General features: G+C 42.6%; 1 protein-coding gene across 1 annotated transcript in view; it reads right to left on the minus strand.

Moving 5' to 3' along the window:
• Positions 1 to 2,644: 2,644 nt before the first annotated feature.
• The window catches only part of LOC120998708 (myc target protein 1 homolog), an 88,580-nt gene continuing 71,397 nt past the window's right edge, over positions 2,645 to 19,827 (minus strand). Inside the window, exon 2 of the mRNA XM_040429492.1 lies at positions 2,645 to 3,747. Within this exon, the coding sequence (XP_040285426.1) occupies positions 3,218 to 3,747 (530 nt within the window). The 3' untranslated portion in view covers positions 2,645 to 3,217. The remainder of the gene's footprint in view (positions 3,748 to 19,827) is intronic.

The following is a 19,827-nucleotide window of genomic DNA, read 5'->3' on the forward strand; positions in this document are numbered from 1 at the left end:
TAGAATAAAAAAGTTTTTCATGCAAGATTTTTTTTAAGGATCAAAAGCTAAATTAAAATTTTAATATTGTATTGCATATTGTTTCCAGTAATACGGTTTTTCATAGCTACAGATGTCATACATAGATTATACTTCCAAAGCTAACTTAAGGCTGCCCTATTCATATAGTGATAGCGTGCCATGTAGCAAGAAAGGCATGGCAAAGCCACACACAGTTTACCCTCAAATTTCCACAGTTTTGTAATGCATTTTTGGTCATATGGATTGTACAGGTGAGACACATTAAGCTGCAGAGCCAGATTGCAAAACCAAGGTAGATGATACTGCTATGTGTACTGGCAGCCTAGTGGGTATTGAAAAACAATGGTTTTATGGGGTAAAATTAACATGTCATTCTGGGCACTTACACTTTTATGGAGCATATGTGGCTGGTATTCTAGGAGAATATATGGCATGCACTTATAATGACATTTAAAAAAAAAAAGTTGCGCTATGTAACTATTCCTAACCAAGTTGTAAGTCCATCCATTGTTTCAACCTTCTTCTACTCTTGGAAGTAAAGATGTTGTTCTTCCTTTTTGTAGGGAATGAGGGTATGTATGGTTGGTTCACTCTATTTTGCAAACCAACCACAATTGTTCTGTATGGACCACACCATAAGCCCATTTTTTTGGTGGTTGACAAATAGCCACAGGTTGTAACACATTAAGTCTCCATTCGATACTTTTGGTCTAGATGCCGAAAAGGGAACATCATATTTTGAATTTGTATTTCCCATTTAATTTTATAAGAACATAATGATAGCCTAAGGGTACAGTCCCATGTTGTGACTGATATGTAGATGCACGGAAACACTATAAGCCTCAAGGGCTCATTACCTCACTTGACCCAGATCAATGTAAAGCACTAAAATTTAACTTTTATTAATATATTTATTTTTAAAAAACTGCTATGAATAATCTGCTGCACTGGCAGAGTTACCACCCTCAATCTCTAAAGAAAGGCATCCCAATGGGCCAATACATCAGAGCCAGGAGAAATTACACTGAGGATTCTAGCTTCAGTCGTGAGTGTGATAATCTTTACCACAGATTTAGAGCAGGGGGCTACCCCAAAAAGGTCCTACACAGGGCCTATGCACGTGTAGGACACATTATGCAGTGCACCTAAGGTTTTCACCTCCAAAATTATCAGATGTATTGGCACATATGATGCCCGGAATCATCAAGTACACCAAATCCTAAATTAATACTGGCATGTATTTCAGGCAGATAACGATCTGAGAGATGTTATCACTACACGACCCAGCATTACACATCGGAGGGGGAAAAACCTCAGACATATTAGTCCATAGCCTCTATCAATTAGAACCAAAAAAAACAACCTGATTAAAATCAAAGGTGGTGGGTGCCTTCCCTTGTGACCAATATCAAATCAGAGAGTTTATAAACTGTATATTTCTTCCTTGATAATGTTGAGCACACCCTATATTTGGTTTCTGTTACAGAGCGTTAATTATGTATAACGAATCTCAGTTATTTGAAGTGCATGTGATATACCTCACAATACAATGTGCTTTGCTCTATGAATTAAAATCCACAAGGATCACCTTAGGGTCACCATAGGGCAGTGCATTGGGTAGTGCACCATCCTTCACTTATTTCAAAGTCCGGGCGCATCCCCATGCCGCGCAGAGCATGCGCAGCATTGCAGTTGGCTCCCGGTTCTAAGTCCGTGCGCATCCCGACACCGCATAGAGCATGCGCAGAACAGTGCTTGGCTCTTGGATTCTTCTAAGTCCATGCGCATCTCGATGCTGCGCCGAGCATGCGCTGTACAGTACTTGGCTCCCGGATGTCTCTAAGTCGGTGCGCAGCGCCCCTGCGCCCAGCACCTGACTCGGGCACCACCTCCGCTGCACTTTGATTAGCCATACGGCGATATGGGAGGGATTTCAAGCACGGTAAGCTGTGCCTATAACCCGACTCACCTTTTCACAGATGATGTTGGGGTACTTTTATTGGCTTATTTTCCTATTCATCAACAATAGTACCTCTTATATATCTCATTGGCGGCAAGCGCCTTCAATTCTGCCCGTTACCCCTGAGGAAGCCAGGTCACCAGCAAAACATGTAGGGGGGCAGACTTAGGTTTTAAAATCTCTTCCACTGCTGCAGCTTTAGCGTATAGGTAGTCGGATTGCAATTTCAGCTAGCACTATTGAGTCAGTTCCTCTGCCGCTATCTCATGGGTCAGTCAGATAGTCTAACAACAATGAGCAATTCTTAGTGTGTGTCAACTACCTAGATATATCAGTTAGCTAGCTAGCCGCCAATACAGGCAGCATTAGCGAATGCACTTTGAGGTGATAGCTAATCATCTAGGTAGCTAACCTGTGTTAGCCAGAACCAGCGAGTAAAGCCTCAGCTCTTTACATGTGAAAGTGCAGTAACTGACCAACAGGCCAGGAGAGTGACCATTGCTGCAGTGTGTAGGACAGAGTGCACATCTCCACCACAAATAAGCAGCATACGTTCATCAGATGCTGTTTGCAGTGAACAAGACGTTTTAAATACTTTTCTAGGCTCACGTTTTTTTTAAATAAATATATCAATAAAAAAGTTACATTTTAGTGCTTTACATTGATCTGGGTCATGTAAGGAAATGAGCCCTTGAGGCTTATAGTGGTTCCGTGTATAGGTATACCTCTACCCAAATCAGGTCCCTTGTGTTATTATTATGATATGTAGATGCAGTGCAGCTGAAAACCATGTGGGTGTGGAACATATGAAAGTCCAGCAGTTTCCGAATAATAATGGCCCTTGCATCACTATTTCCAATCAACTATCAATTCAAAATGAATTTTTAAACAGGTGTTGACCACATGCCTCCCGCATCTCACGTTTTCCATGATTGAAAGGTATACAAAATACAATATTAAATGTAAAGCTTTTGCTGTGCAATGCAAATGGTTATCTGAAGAAAGCAAACCACTCCAACAAGCAGTTGCAAGCGGCATACTGTTGATTCAATGTCAATATATACGTAGCTGTTCTACACTGCACAGTTAAAAAGTGAGTCAAATGCTGACCCAACATTGATGACGTTTGTAGCAACCTAATTTTTCTTGTACAGTTTGTAGATGTTTTTTTTTTTTTGCCTTGAACTTTTAGTGTAATGAACTGTGTGAGTGTTTTTTACAACAATCCAACAATTTTCAAGGGTCAGGAAAAGCTTTAATGATACTTTCATAGGCTGGAGGTGGTGTGTGAGTTGCGAGACCAAGACGTAGGCTATTGCTAGACCAGTGAAAGTCAGGACGTCCAAAGTTGCCAGTGGTGTTAATTGTTGGCGATGTGCTGTTGGCACGAGGTAGAGTAACAAGTTGACTTTCAGCTTCAACCGCTAGAGGAGCAGATTGTAAAAATGGATGAAAAGTGGATGCTCTGAAGCTAGGTTTTCTTGTAAATGGATCAGGCTGCTCTTGTGAAGTCTGCCGTTGAAAAGTCAGGCTGGCTAGGCTGAGGTTGCTCCTACGTTCACAGCTACTGTTACGATAAAACCCAGATCTATTCGATGCCTGGTTTTGAGAAGAAGTTCTGGGACGGCGACTTGATGAGCTCGTCATTCTTGGGGAAATAGCTGCACTGGCACGCCGGCGGGACAAGCATGTGATTAGAACCCATATCAAACCTCCAATTATCAGTCCAATTGCAATGGAGACTGTAAATGATATTATTACTCCACCTGTTAAGAAATAAAAGAATATTATTACAAATATAGACTCAAGTAAAGTTATAGAAATTAACATCCCATGAACATGGTGGGATTGGTTTATATACCCTATCAGGCATCATATGATAGAGGGTCTAACACTCTGATGTCACGCCCATCATACACATTGCCTTTCTGCTGCTCAGTTCATTTCAAGTGAATGGACTGAGCTGCAGTACCGAGCGTGACCACTATACAAAGGAAGGTGCTGTGCTTTGTAGTCAATGAAGAGGCCACAGCAATCTGATATTGATGACCTATCCTTGAGGATAGGTCATCAATATTTGGGTCCTGGCAAACCTTTTATGGTGTTGTGCAATATCACTGCAGAATTATTTGTATAACACAATGTATTTTAATCAATAACCAAATTTTTTATCTTTCAGAAAAACTGTCAAATTTATTGTTATATGATCAGCATATATAAAAGACAGGAAAATTCTACTGACCATTATCCGATTTTTTATTAACAATGCCCAGTCATGGAAGAATAAACAGTTTGAAAATTCCTGAGTACATTTCAATCATCCCCCCATTGTAACTGTCCTTATATTAATCAATACATTAGGCCACATTCAATTGTGGCAGACTTGTTGCGGCAGCTGCACCAGAAATCTGCAATCAATGGCAGCACAATGCTAGTTAATAGAGTTTTCAAAGCCTCATATACAGGAAGAAGAAAATATCCAGTTGGATTTTAGCATGTCTATCATGTAGAGCTTTTTTCACGGATATCACCTTTTGCATTGCAATGCTTTTCACTCATTTCACTATAACTAAGCTGAGTATTATCTACCTGGTAAGGGGGAACTAAGTCTCCTTAGGGAGAGAGCACCTTAATGTAATGTCATACCTGTGCTGTGTGCTTTGTCCCCTTCAGCCGATAGTCCCTCATTTATGGGGAGAATCTTTCACTATCATTGATCAGCTGTTTCAAGAGACCGCGGTGCTCCAGTGAGTGTCACGGCCTGTTCCTAGGCCATTGACATCATGTTCATCGGTCACGTGGCCTAAGCGCAGCTTGGACGGTGCTGTGCTTGGTAAACTGCAGGGAGACAGTAGCCTCCTTAAACAGCTGATCAGCAGGAGTCCTGAGTGTCGGACCCCCAGTGATCTGATATTGATGACCTATCCGGACAATAGGTCATCAATATCAAACTCTTGGAAACCCCCTTTAAATATTCCTAACACATGACCAGTGATGGCCAGTTCGCAGTGTTCGCCGGTGTTCAAGGTGATCAATCCTCAAGAGGCGGGTGGACAAACAAAAACCCACTAATTCTGACAAACTCCAAGAAGTGATTATGAAAGAATGGGTTGCTATCAGTCAGGAATTGGCCCAGAAGTTGATTGAGAGCATGCCCAGTCGAATTGCAGAGGTCCTGACTCTTTGCATAAATGTCATGTAATTGTCGATAAAAGCCTTTGAAACGTATGAAGTGCGTGTAATTATATTTTACTACATCACAGAAACAACTGAAACAAAGATCTAAAAGCAGTTTAGCAGCAAACTTTGTGAAAACTAATATTTTTGTCATTCTTAAAACTTTTGGCCACGACTGTAGACTTGAAGGAGACATGCTAAACAGGACGTCTTATGAGAAACAACCATTGTGAAGTGAAAAATTCTAGATATCTGTGTAGTAAAGAACATTATCAAAGAATATGGACACTTGTAAAACATTTTACGTGTGCTTTTGTACAACTGCAAAAAGAAGAGGGTCAGTCAGCACATCCCAATATGCAGGTGCACGCTGCCATGGCTAGAAACATACAGGGGGAAAAAGGACAATGCAGCAGCACTGTGCAAACACAAATAAAGTACAATAATGCCATTATTTTGCAACTTTGAGATTGTTGGCAAATACATTTTCGTACAAAATTATTTGGGCCCGTCTGTCAAACGTCAAGGTGATCTCTGTAAGACGGGAACCTAACACTAAATGCTACCTGTTATGTGCCATAATGGCCACCATTAAATTCAAGGAGTGGCGGTTCCACATGCATGCTGTGTCCACTCTGCTTTTTACCACTTTTGGTGCGATAACAGCCTCCATTAAATCCAGGGATGCAGGTATCAACACGCATGCTTAGCCCACTCACTTCTATAATTATGGCATTATTGTACTTTATTTGGTTTGCAGAGTGCTGTTGCATTGTCTTTTTTTCTTTGTGTTTCTAGCCATGGCAGCGTGCACCTGCACATTGGGATGTGCTGACTGACCCGCTTTTTTTGCAGTTGTACTGGAGCTGGAGGGGTGGCTGACTCCTGTTGGTCTTGCACTCCTGACCCGCCTATCTGCCCTATAGGCTGATTTTATTAGAGTAAGTATAAAGCTGTAGCCTGCTCTCATTGTATTTATTAAAAGCCATCTGGCACCAGGAGAAGTATAGAGTGGGCTCAGTATGCATGTTGGTACCTGCATCCCTGGATTTAATGGAGGGCGTTATGGCACCAAAAATGGTAAAGCGCAGAGTGGACCCAGCATGCATGCGGAAACTGAACTCCCTGAATTTTATGGTGGCCATTATGGCACATAACAGATATAATGTAGTGTTAGGTTCCCGTCTTACAGAGATCGCCTTGACGTTTGGCAGATGGGCCCAAATAATTTTGTACAAAATGTATTTGCCAAGAATCTGAACATTGCATAATAAGCATAGCATTAGCACCAGAATGTTTTCTATAATTATGGCATTATTGTACTTTATTTGTGTTTGCAGAGTGCTGCAGCATTGTCTTTTTTTCTGATGTGTGCTTTTACCATGGCTTGAGGAAGAGAGAGAGAACCTAATCTCTCTTAAATCATATCTACTAGCAGCTTCCTCAGGGATATATCCAGAATAGCAAACCTGCCACTTTGTTCCCCATTTCAGCCGCACATCTCCTCGTGTAAAGAGGGGATGTTGCTTCCAATAATAATGCAAACAAAACTGGCCACATAAACAATTTGATTGTTCTTCTGGCTGTAGATTTAGGCAATTATCTGCCTGTGTGACAAATCTTAAACAGGTCAATTCGCACACATTCAATTGTCAATTCGCACACACATTCCCAGGTAGAAATCTGCCTAGTTAAGAACTTTGATTTCTTCCTTCTCTCTTCTATTTCCACATGGCAGACAACTGAAAGATGTTAGCCAAGTGGAGGTGATTAATAGCAATTGTTTTCAATTGAAGATAGTTGGGGCAGACATTTTTTCCTCACAGTAAGGGCTCATTCACACGACTGTTGGCGGGTCCACAATACACGGGTCACCGGCCATGTGCATTCCGCATCACGGATGCAGACCCATTTACTTGAATGGGTCCGCAAATTCGGAGATGCGGTGCAGAATGGAACGAATGGGTTCCGTTCCGTGCCTCCGCACCGCAAAAAGATAGAACTTGCTCTATCTTTTTGTGGAACGGATGGATCGCGGACCACATTCAAGTGAATAGGGCCGCGATCCGCATGCGGCAGCCCCACGGACGGTGCCCTTGCATTGTGGACTGCAATTTGCGGTCCACAGCATGGGCAAGGAGGGGCAACTGTCGTCTGAACAAGCCCTTAGACATAGAGTTGTGAGAAGGAATGGTGTTTAGCTGATATTCATGGGCACATACAGTATGGAAGAATTACTTATGTATTTGTTGCGAATTCAGACAGGGCTGCTTTAACCACTTATGCAGTTGATAAGTGTAATGTTGTGGCCATCATTAATATACAACTGTCTCAGATCCGGTGGGACGGTTGGGAGGCCACAGCATGTCCTGAATTTAACTATATCTGTGTATCTGGAACCACCACCAGCAAACCCTAACTTTGCTACGTATCTTCCTTCACCACTCTGGTTAGTACGATAGTTAGGTCTAAGGCTACCCCTAAGTGTTCACAAAAGCTTGTGATGAGACCAATTGGATTTTGCTGCTAGGGTCCCAGTTTACATCTGCAGAGTAAGGCGGCAAAAAACATGCGCAAGCACACAGGTAGCAGACCTATCAGATGCTAAGGAGTAGCAGGAGAGTAGAACAAGCCAAACAGTAAATCAGGAAAATCAATAGAAGCCTAGTCAGTAAACAAGGGGTATATCCTGAAACAAGCTGAGATCAATATACACAATGGTCCACAGAAATGCAGCACAAAGAACAAACTGGAGCCAAGAATCAAAAAATCACAGGCACTAACAAGCAGTAAGTGCCTAACCTAAATCCTCCATCTAGCTCTGGGATTGGATGCCAAGCCAGGGACCTGAATGGCCTTGCATCTAGACTCACTAATTGGTTAATCAGCTGAAGCTTGGCTGGTCAGTATGGCAACCCTCCCGGAACAACCGTGCACTGAAACGTAGCTGAGTAGGTTTCTCATATTTTGTGTCAATTTCAATTAGTGTTTCTTTACAGATCAGCAACCTTTTCTCTAAGATTTACAATTACATTGGTTATTTTTGGATATTTTCTCTCACATTTTTGGGAGCTAATTTCATGTACAGTTTTACAAATAGTTTTGTCGATTTTGAAGAATTTTCATTTTTTATAGAGTACTGGTCTTCACTGCCAATGCCAATGATGGCATTTGTGTGACTGAAAACCAAGGGATGACCTAACAGTGGCACATTTTTGTTTTCAGTGCACTTTTTATTTGTATTTTCCCTTAGGTCAGTGTTATCCAATACATTCCAGAACTGTAAGGGTTACATAGCATCATAAATCAATGCAATGCTAGGCGACCCCCGTCAGTGCTGGGAGGTCAAGACAGGTGCTCTCGTTGACACATGCTTTGAGTCCAATGCGTGGAACTCACTCATGTGAAAGGGGCCTTAATGAGGTAAGACAACCCCTTTAAGTGCAAGGAGATATAATATCATACATAAACATAGCATAGTGTTCCCAGTGAACAGTTACAGAGCTACAGTTTAACTTAAAGGAAACCTGTCACCAGTTTTATGGTGTCCTAACTAAGGGCAACATAAATAAGTGATTGATTCTCTTAGCAAAATGCTGGGTCACTTTCTTTAATTGACCTAGTCAATCTGCCAACATCTTGTATTGAAAAGCTCCAGCTGATAATGATGAGTCCTGAATATTCATGAGCTCCTGACTCTCCCCGCCTACCTGCTGCTGAATGACAGTTTTTTTTCATATGAATCAGCAGCAGGTGGGCAGGGGAGTGGCTATAGCTGTTAATTAAATAAACGCTGGACTCAATGACATCATGCTGGACTCAAATCAGCTCATTAGCATGCGGCATGAGGCACCTTTGTGTGTATATTATGAGGTAACCATCTGTCACACCAGTAAGTGAATACATCTAAAGTACTTTTTAGTAGTTAATGATTGTATATAATTAGTTATATTATAATCAAATATCCACATGACAGGTTCCCTTTAAAGTAGAATTCCCGGAAAAAAGAAAATATTCTCTTACCTGCTAGAAAGGTATATGATGTAATCTGTAGTGAAGGTAATTTTCTTACCAGTGTCTGTATTTGTGAGTTATCCCCTCCTTTCTGCTTCTTGCCTGTGTCATGTCACCAGCAATGAGACTTTCCAAATAACACAGCATCTTATGTGTGGGCAGTTTCTCTATGTATTCTTATGGGAGACTCAATGTCAGTTCCATAGGAATGAAGAGAACTGACTTCCTGTCCTGTGTTAGTTGGAGATCAGACACAGCTAAGAATCAGAAGGGAGGTTATAACTCACAAATACAGTCACTGATGAGAAGATTACATTCACTACAGATTACATCAAGTACCTTTCTAACAGGTCGGAGAATAAAAATGTTTGGGGAGTTATTCTTTAAGTGGCATTGCTGTGGCATCAAGGTCAATGGTAACACAGTTAGGATACATGTTTTTCTTGTTAGATGTCAAGGCTGCTTTTAACTATTTTACATGATCCTTTATTTAAACATATTTTAGGGGTAGGAGAATCCCTTTAAATGTAGTTGTTAGTACTAACCATCAATAAAATCTCTCTACTTTCGATCAATCAATATTCATATGTCCTGGACATTTGATGAACATGCATGTGCACAGCTCTTTACAGTTAGTAAGCAGTTTCAGAGCCGTGCCTTCTAGCAAGCTGTGATCTTCACATGACCAGCACATTAAAAAGAAAAATCTAGCAAGCAGAGATAGATGATGTCAACATATGCTACTATATAGGCATACAGTGACATATGTCACACATAAACTTCCATATAAAAACATATGCCACTTGGTAAACATTTTGCCGCATAAAAATGTGTAGTTGACGATACTTTTCTATGAATTACAAAAATAGGTGATGTATACCTGCCCAAAAGGAAACTCTTGGCCTCCATTAGATGAATAGGGCCCTAAGGGTATGTTTGATATACTGTATGCACTAGGAGCTTTGCCAGAATATTTTTCACAAAATGTGATGTGAACAGATCCCTATATTGTTCTCCTAAAGTACAAGACTTTAGTTTTTATAATGCTCATTTGCAGCATTGTACAGGAACTACCTGAAGAATAATTGTAACTGCATCCTTTTATATTACGTTATGTAAGCTGATTGTTAATTTGGTTAGTCCCATTTGAGAATGCATAATTATTTTTTAACTGTGTTAAAAGTAGCATACACCAGTCAGACCACAAAGCAAGATCAAATTTCACTTCATCCTGTTTTATTAAAATCATTTGCAGATACAAACACTAGGATGGAATTATGTATACGTCATACTTATAAGGTTTTAATATTTACCATCCACCATAGATGCTTCATTTTTTTATCCAAAGATCTGTGCTGACTATTTTCTTAATACATCTCTTACGTAGCAGGTGTGGACCCACTGTGTCCTTTGAACAGTTTTGGCTTGGGGCTACTCCCAACGACCCCTTGGTATTCACCCCTTTACAGACATTTTGAACTTTGCTGCAGGGGAACCACCAGATCACTACCTCTTGGGGCAGTCTCTGTTTGAGTAACTGCTGACCCACCGAGGGTCAAGAGGGATAAGAACAGAACACTGAGGGATCAGACAAAACTGTAGTCAGAGACAGGCCAATGTCAGGGCAGGCAGAGTACGTGAAATCTAGTGAACAGTCCAAGGTCAGGGCAATCAGCTCATGGCCAATATGGAGATCAGGCAGAAGTCGAAACAGGCAACAAGAGTCAAAATCCAGAAAACAGACAGTAGTCAGTACACTGGCAAATGAACATAAACAGCACATCTTTGCAGGAACTAGAAAACTGGAACCTATTGCTCAGGCACTTTCCCAAAAATAGACAGCCAAAGGCTGGTGAAAATTAGGGTGCACTTTGATGGCACTTTGTGAGCCGGAAGGAGTTTGCGCACCCTACGAACAGAGCAATAGAGGTCTAGCCAGCAAGAAGCAGGATGCAGCCTATGTGGAGGGACAAAGCAACTCTGACAGCAAGGTCCACTGGAAAGAAGGGGAGAGAGGCTGGCAGGTCTACGCTGCCAGAACCCAAAGTAACAGAGCAGGAGGGAAGCTGGTCTCTGAACAGATGGTGATTAAATGCAGGCACTTACTATTTACTGTTTTATTATTAAGTTCAATGTAGCAGGCTTCTGAGCTCCCTCTAGTGGCAGCTGTAAGAAACCAGCATGTATATCAGTCATCTGTGTAGAGGATTTTGAGTTCCATTTTTCCTCAACACCTTAAACATACATTAAATGGGTTGTCTGGTTTCAAGAGAAAACTGGTCAACTCAGAGGGTCAACCTGTAATAAAGAATAAGTAATTATTTACCAGACAGATCGTGCACTGTAGCTCTGGTTCTCCCTTCAAGGGTCTGTTTTCCCGGCAGTGACATAACATTGACAACATGTGACTACTGCACCCAATCACTGACCTCTTTAGTGCACCGGCAGAGGCCAGAGAAATCTGACCTTAAAGGGGTATTCCAGTTATAACCTCTGAGACCCCCACTGATCATGAGAACTGGAGCCATGTGCCCCCCCACCCCAGAGTGGTGTTACTATTCTTTCACTCCGTTACTGTCTTTTATTGCTAACACCAATGTCATTCTGTGCATTTATTTCCAAGTCCTTCTTAAGTGTGCATTGATTTTACTATCTTGAAATTGTTATGTTCATGTAATGTGTCTGGTTCACCAGCAGGTGCCAGGGTATATGGCAGAGCTATCCTTAGATGGAATGGAACTCACCATTCTATTCTCCCCCCCTTCATGAGGGATAATGATGTCTCTAGCTATGAAAGGTCTAAAAAATTAGCGCGCCTGAGGCACATGCCTAGAAAGATCTTTTTCAGGTAGGTGTAGTAATTTATGTAGTGAAAAGTATTGCATAACTACAGTACATAATAGTTTTTTAGATTAAAGGGGCTGTCTTGGACAAGCCTTAAAATGCTATATTTACCCTATTCTCCAAAGCTATTCTCTGCTGCACTGGTACAGTTTTCTTGCTGCTGTGTGCTTTTCAAACAGCATAAGTGCCAGTATATAGCATGTGACCGTTGTAGTCACTCTCCTCAGCGGTTTAAGGTATGTGACATGCACAGTGGCCAAACAGTATTTGGAACATCACCGCTGCAGCCAATCATTGTCCTCAGCAGTAGACCATTGAGGACAGTGACTTTCTGTAGCAGTTATTTGCTGTATTATGGCACATCACCACTGCTGTTTGTAAAGCACACAGTGGTCAGAGAACCAGACCAGCACCAAAGAGAACTGTGCTTTAGGGCTTGTCCGAGACAATACAATTAACAGGAAATTTCAATAATACATTTGCAAAAGCAGAAAAGATTTCAGAACTTGAAACTATTTGTTTGCATTCTTACATTTTATAAAGTAACAAAGCACAAGGTTAAAAATTAAAATGTAGCCCTGGTTGTAAAGTCTATCCATCCCTGCAAACTTGTCTGTCAAATATTTGTGAAATTTGCAGCAGATACTGGTATCACAGCAAGAAGCTTTAATCTGTTCAGTATATAGGGAAATCTTGAAATATATGCAGCTTGTGGAAACAAGGGAGCCAACAAAGGTACCACCTGAGAAGGAAAACTATAGTGCTTCTTACCATCACACTGCATGTATTGAAGTTTACTTAAATATTACTTTAATATAAATATATTCCCAAATAACTTTAATTAGCACAGAACCTGTCTTAATTACACATAAGGACGAGTTACTTCACAACACTGAGCTAAAGAGCTGCCTCATCCTCCTCTCTACTCTACTTGTCAGGGATTATGATCCTGAATACAGCTGATAAGATCTTCAGCTGAATCTCTGTAGGAATGGAGTTCATGAGGAGACAGATGTACAGAGTGGACGGTTAGGACAGACTTTGGTAATGTGGGGCCGTGATAATGTAGCTGACTGCATACAAGTGTGGCTGGTAATTAGCCACACTCCCACCCTCCTCTTTGTACTTCATGTCTCCTCATAAACTTCATTCCTACAGAGATTGAGCTGAAGATCTTATCAGCTGTATTCAGGACCATAAACACTGACAAGCAGAGCAGAGAGGAGGATGAGGCAGCTCTGTAGCTCAGTGTTCTAAAGTAACTTGCTATCATTTGAAGCCATTTTATTCAATGATTGCTTTTTAGACAAAATTAGCCATTATAACTAATGAAAGGTATTTGGGAATGAATTCATAATTAAGTAATATTTAAGTATTTTCAGTAATGTTTTATTATTAATTCCTGGAGAACCCCATTAACTTCACAATTATAATGCACTAGTGTTGATTCAGCATGCTCGGCCGAACACCTGTTCGGCTCGATCATCTCGATGCTCAGCACATGGCGGTACTCGGCCTAGTACCGCATGTGCTCGAGCACCATGCTCGAGTCTCCTCCCAGCACATTTCAATAAACATGCAGGTTTGTACTGCCCTCACTGTAATGCCAGTAGCCATGTTGGCTACTGTCATTACAGTGATTGGCTGGCCGGAACGCATCATCGGGTGCTATATAGCACCCGATGACGCATGTTCGGCTCATTCCTAGTCAGGGAGAGCTGACCATAGGAAGGGTCATAGAGTGTAGGGAGTGTAATTGAATATTTTATTTGTACAAAAATGGTTCAGAGACCCAGAAGTCCTTGTAAGGACTATTGTGTGTGACAGCAGCAATATATGTTTGTAGCGCAACCTGCGCTAAATTGCTCAGTGTTAGGGAGAGCTGTGCATAGGAAGGGACAGACAGTGTAGGGAGTGTAATAGGAAGATTTTTATACAAAAAACTGTTCAGAGACCCAAAAGTCCTTTTAAGGACTATTGTGTGTGACAGCAACAATATACATTTTTAGCGATAAATACCGTGTAATAGGCCACTGCGGACAGTTAAATTATTTGTGCCACATCTCCCGTGAAAAGTGTGCAAATCCCTAAAATATCAGTGACATCCAGTATACTTTTTCCGTAGACACTGCGAACAGTGACATTACCTGTTGTACCTGTCCTGTATAATGTTTCCTCATCACAAATACCTTTGTAAATTTTTTTGCGCATACACTTCCAAATCCTACGCTACTGTACGTGTGACATACTTTCAAGCATATATCACATTTAAAATGAAGAAGGCGAGCAGTAAGGGACGGGGAAGTGGCCGTGATGCTGATGGTGCACACAGAGGCCGTGGCCCTGGCGCTGAGACACTGTGCCTGCTGCCAGAGCACAAGAAAAACAATCATCCACGATACCTAGCTTCATGTCCCAGTTTGCAGGGCGGCGCAGGACAACGCTTGCAAAGTCAGCCCAGTGCGAGTAGGTGGTCGGTTGGATTGCAGCACATAATGCTTCCAGTTGGTTTAGCACCACCCTGTCTTCCACCAAGTCCAGTCTCAGTAGCCAGGAGTCTGGTCAACACAATCCTCACCCTGATCCTCCTTCCTCCCATCATGTACAGTCTGGCCAAACAAGTGATCCCACACTCGGATATTCCGAGGACCTCTTTTCATCGCCATTACTTGATTTGGCCCTCTCACCAAGCACGCTTGAAGAGGGACATGAGACCTTGTGCCCTGATTCCCAACCTCTTGAGCATCCACAGTCACAAGAACATGACGGTGGGGAACGGCAATTAGTGTTTAATGAGGTGGATGATGTTGAGACACAGTTGCCAATGAGTCAACCGCAATTACTGTCTCGAGGTTAATGAAGAGGATAAGACACAGTTGTCAATCACTGAGGTTGTGGTTAGGTCAACCAATCAGGAGGATGATCAGAGTGAGGAGGTGGAAGTGGAAGAGGAGGTGGTGGACGATGCCTGGGAAGGTGGAAAGCCAAGCGAGGACAGCAGTACAGAGGGGGAGGGATCTGCAGCGCTGCAAGAGGCTGGTAGAGGCAGTGGGGTGACAAAAGGGAGAAGGCGGGCCACACCAAACAGGCCAGCAACTGTTCCACAGAGCACACCCTTGCGGAAATCTCCCTTGCCAAGGGGTAGATGTTCCGCAGTACGGCGCTTTTTTGAGAAAACTGCGGACAACAAAAGAATAGTAGCTTGCAACCTGTGTCATACGAAAATGAGCAGGGGTGTGAACACTAGCAACCTCAACACCACCAGCATGATCCGCCACATGGCATCCAAGCACCGTAATAAGTGGGGCGAACGCCTGGGTCCACAATCTGTGTCTGTGGGTCACACCACTGCCTCCTCTTCCCCTATGTTACGTGCTGGCCATTCCCCTGTCAGAGGCGCAGGCCGGGATGCCTCCCGCCCTGCACCTGGACCTTTGCAAGCATCATCAGCGACCACATCCACGTCCCAGTGCAGCGTCCAAATGTCCTTACCCAGGCCTTTAAACACAAGCGAAAATACCCAGCCACCCACCCACAGGCCATAGCACTAAATGCACAGCTTTCCAAATTACTGGCCCTGGAAATGTTGCCATTTATACGTTACGCAGTCCCCAGCCGCCACTATTTTTCAAGGTGTGCCGTGCCCGCCTTACACCAATATGTGTCCCGTAACATCACACGTGCCCTGACCAATGCAGTTACTGGGAAGGTCTTCTCAGCGCGAATTGGACAATGAAGAGGAGGAGGAGGATCAGGAGACGGTTCAGGGGGTAGTACCCATGGAAGTTTAATTCCATCTGTTCAGCGTGGGTGGGCAGAAGAGGAGGAAGGGGATGAGGAGATTGAGAGTGATCCTCCTGACGATGACAGCGAAGTCTTGCCTGTTGGTACTCTGACACACATGGCTGACTTCACTTTAGGCTGCCTTTCCTGCGACCCGCGCGTTATACGCATTTTAGACAACATGAATTACTTCTTGTTCACCCTTCTTGACCCACGCTAAAAAGAGAACTTCTCATCTCTCATTCATTTAGTGGAGAGGACGAGCAAAACGGTGCAATACCAGAAGGTCCTTGTTGAAAAATTGCTCCAAACATTTCCATCTGCCAACGCTGGCGGCAGAGTCCGCAGTTCCTTGGCCAACCGAGGAAGGGAGACAAGGGGAACACATAGCAGTTCCAACAGAGGGAGGGCAACACTCTCCAGAGCCTTGGACAGTTTCATGACACCCCGCCAGTACTATCACCCTGATGCACGGCCTAGTGTCACAAGGAGGGAAAAATTTTGGAAGATGGTGAAGGAGTACATAGCAGACCGTGTCAGCGTCCTCTATGATCCCTCAGTGCCTTTCAACTACTAGGTGTCGAAGCTGGACATGTGGCACAAACTGGCGCTCTACGCCTTGGAGGTGCTGGCCTGCCCTGCCGCCAGCGTTTTGTCTGAGTGGGTATTTAGTGCTGCTAGTGGCATTATAGCAGATAAGTGTATCAACCTGTCAACTGAAAATGCTGACAGGTTTACTCTTATAAAAATGAACAAGGCCTGGATTGACCATGACTTCTCGACTCCACCAGAGGAAAGCTGATGAACATAAAGGCACTTTAAATGTGTTGTTTATAATGTACTGAATACACTGTATTCTCATGCACCCCTTCCACCACAAACAAGGGTATATGGTTTAATATTCCTTTTCTCATCCTCCTTCTCCTCTTCCATCATATCAACACATGCTTATTCGTCGCATATAATGCCCTCACATATATGCCCTCCGCATATAATGTTTTACAGGGTCAGCTCACCAGCAGGCCCTCACCTACAATGTTTTACAGGGTCAGCTTACCAGCAGGCCCTCGCATATAATTTTTTTAGAGGGTCAGCTCACCAGCAGGCTCTCGCATATAATGTTTTACAGGGTCAGCTCACCAGCAGGCCCTCGCATATAATGTTTTACATGGTCAGCTCACCAGCAGGCCCACGCATATAATTTTTTAGAGGGTCAGCTCACCAGCAGGCCCTCGCATATAATGTTTTACTGGGTCAGCTCACCAGCAGGCCCTCGCATATAATTTTTTAGAGGGTCAGCTCACCAGCAGGCCCTCGTATAAAATGTTTTACAGGGTCAGCTCACCAGCAGGCCTTCACCTACAATCTTTTACAGGGTCAAATCATCTGAAGGCCCTCGCACATAATGTTTTAGAGGGTCAGCTCACCTGCAGGCCCTCACCTACAACCTTTTAGAGGGTCAGCTCACCAGCAGGCCCGCACCTAAAAAATTTTATAGGGTCAGCTCACCAGCAGGCCCGCACCTAAAATCTTTTACAGGGTCAGCTCACCAGCAGGCCCTTGCATATTATATTTTACAGGGTCAGCTCACCAGCAGGCTTTCACCTACAGTCTTTTACAGGGTCAGCTCACCATCTGTTCTGTGTGGGTGGGCAGAAGAGGATGAGGAGATTGAGAATAATCCTCCTGATGATGACAGCGAAGTCTTGCCTTTTGGTACTCTGACACACATGGATGACTTCACGTAAGGCTGCCTTTCCCGCGACCCGCAAATTATATGCATTTTAGACAACACGTATTACTGGTTGTTCACCCTTCTCGACCCCTGCTACATATAGAACTTCTCATCTCTCATTCCTGTGGTGGAGAGGACGAGCAAAATGGTGCAATACCAGAAGATCCTTGTTGAAAAATTGCTCCAAAACTTTCCATCTGACAACGCTGGCGGCAGAGTCCGTAGTTCCTTGACCAACCAAGGAGGGGAGACAAGGGGAACACACAGCAGTTCCAACAGAGGCAGGGCAAAACTCTCCAGAGCCTTGGACAGTTTCATGACACCCCGCCAGTACTCTCACCCTGATGCGCGGCCTAGTGTCACAAGGAGGGAAAAATTTTGGAAGATGGTGAAGGAGTACATAGCAGACCGTGTCAGCGTCCTCTATAATCCCTCAGTGCCTTACAAATACTGGGTGGCCAAGCTGGACACGTGGCACGAACTGGCGCTCTACGCCTTGGAGGTGCTGGCCTGCCCTTCCGCCAGCGTTTTGTCTGAGCGGGTATTTAGTGCTGCTGGTGGCATTATAACAGATAAGCGTATCCGCCTGTCAACTGAAAATGCTGACAGGTTTACTCTTATAAAAATGAACAAGGCCTGGATTGACCATGACTTCTCGACTCCACCAGAGGAAAGTTGATGAATAGGATTGAGTGAACCCGAACTGTAAAGTTCGGGATCATACAGAACTTTAGGATTTTTGGATCCCGGACCCAAACCTGAACATTTCCGTAAAAGTTTGGATTCGGGTTCGGTGTTCGGCGATTTATTGGTGCTTTTTGAAGGGCTGCACGTCACTCTGCTGTTAGTAGTGTAGGGAGAGGATGCTGATGCTGTGAGGGAGAGAATAGGAAACAAAGTTTAATCAGTACTACAATTGAACTCAGCGATCTACATAGAACTTTTATTCGTCTGTTAGTTAGGTGGGCGGTGGCGGCCATTTTATGCAAGCTCAGTGGACCAGCACTGCATATGTGCTTTTGTGACATTGAAATCCAAGCTTGAAATACTACAATAATAATTTGGGTTTAAAAAAACACCAATTTTTGGCAATATCCTACATCTGGTGCCTTTGCAGCATTAGTCAGTGTGCAGAAATACAGCTAGAAAAGCTAGAAATACAGAGCTATAATGTTCTGGGTTTTAAAAAAACACCCTTTTTGGGCAAAATACTCAATTTTACAACCCTTGCTGCATCTGTACGTGTGAAATTCAAGCGTTATATACTGCTGTCATATTCTGTTATTAAAAAAAACACCCTTTTTGAGAAAAGTACTTAATATTGCAGCCTTTGCTGCATCTGTTATTGTTAAAACATGCTTTAAATACTTCAATAATTTTCTGGGTTTTAACTCTTTAAGGACTCTTATATTACCTTAAGGACCAGGCAATTTTTTGCAAATCTGACCAGTGTCACTTTAAGTGGTGATAACTTTAAAACGCTTTGACTTATCGAGGCCATTCTGAGATTGTTTTTTCGTCACTTATTGTACTTTATGACACTGGTAAAATGGAGTCAAATTTTTTTTTATTTATATAAAAAATACCAAATTTGCCAAAAATTAGCAAATTTCCAAGTTTCAATTACTCTACTTCTATAATTCATATTAATACCTACAAAAATAGTTATTACTTTACATTTCCCATATGTCTACTTCATGTTAGGATCATTTTGGGAATGACATTTTTTTGGGGGGTAACGTTACAAAGCTTAGAAGTTTAGAAGTAAATCTTGAAATTTCTCAGAAATTTTCAAAAACCAACTTTTTAAGGACCCGTTCAGGTCTGAAGTCTCTTTGTGAGGCTTACATAATAAAAACCACCCAAAAATGAGCCCATTCTGAAAAACTACACCCCTCAAGGTATTCAAAACTGATTTTACAAACGTCGTTAACCCTTTAGGTGTTCCACAAGAATTAATGGAAAATAGAGATACAATTTCAAAATGTCACTTTTTTGGCAGATTTTCCATTTTAATATTTTTTTTCCAGATACAAAGCAAGGGTTAACAGCCAAACAAAACTCAATATTTATGGCCCCGATTCTGTAGTTTACAAAAACACCCCATATGTGGTCGTAAACTGCTTTATGACCAAACGGCAGGGCGCAGAAGGAAAGGAATGCCATACGGTTTTTGGAAGGCAGATTTTGCTGGACTGTTTTTTTTTAACACCATGTCCCATTTGAAGCCCCCCTGATTCACCCCTAGAGTAGAAACTCCATAAAAGTGACCCCATCTAAGAAACTACACCCC

Source organism: Bufo bufo, chromosome 4 (genome assembly GCF_905171765.1).
Source record: "Bufo bufo chromosome 4, aBufBuf1.1, whole genome shotgun sequence".
Taxonomy (NCBI): Eukaryota; Metazoa; Chordata; class Amphibia; order Anura; family Bufonidae; genus Bufo; species Bufo bufo.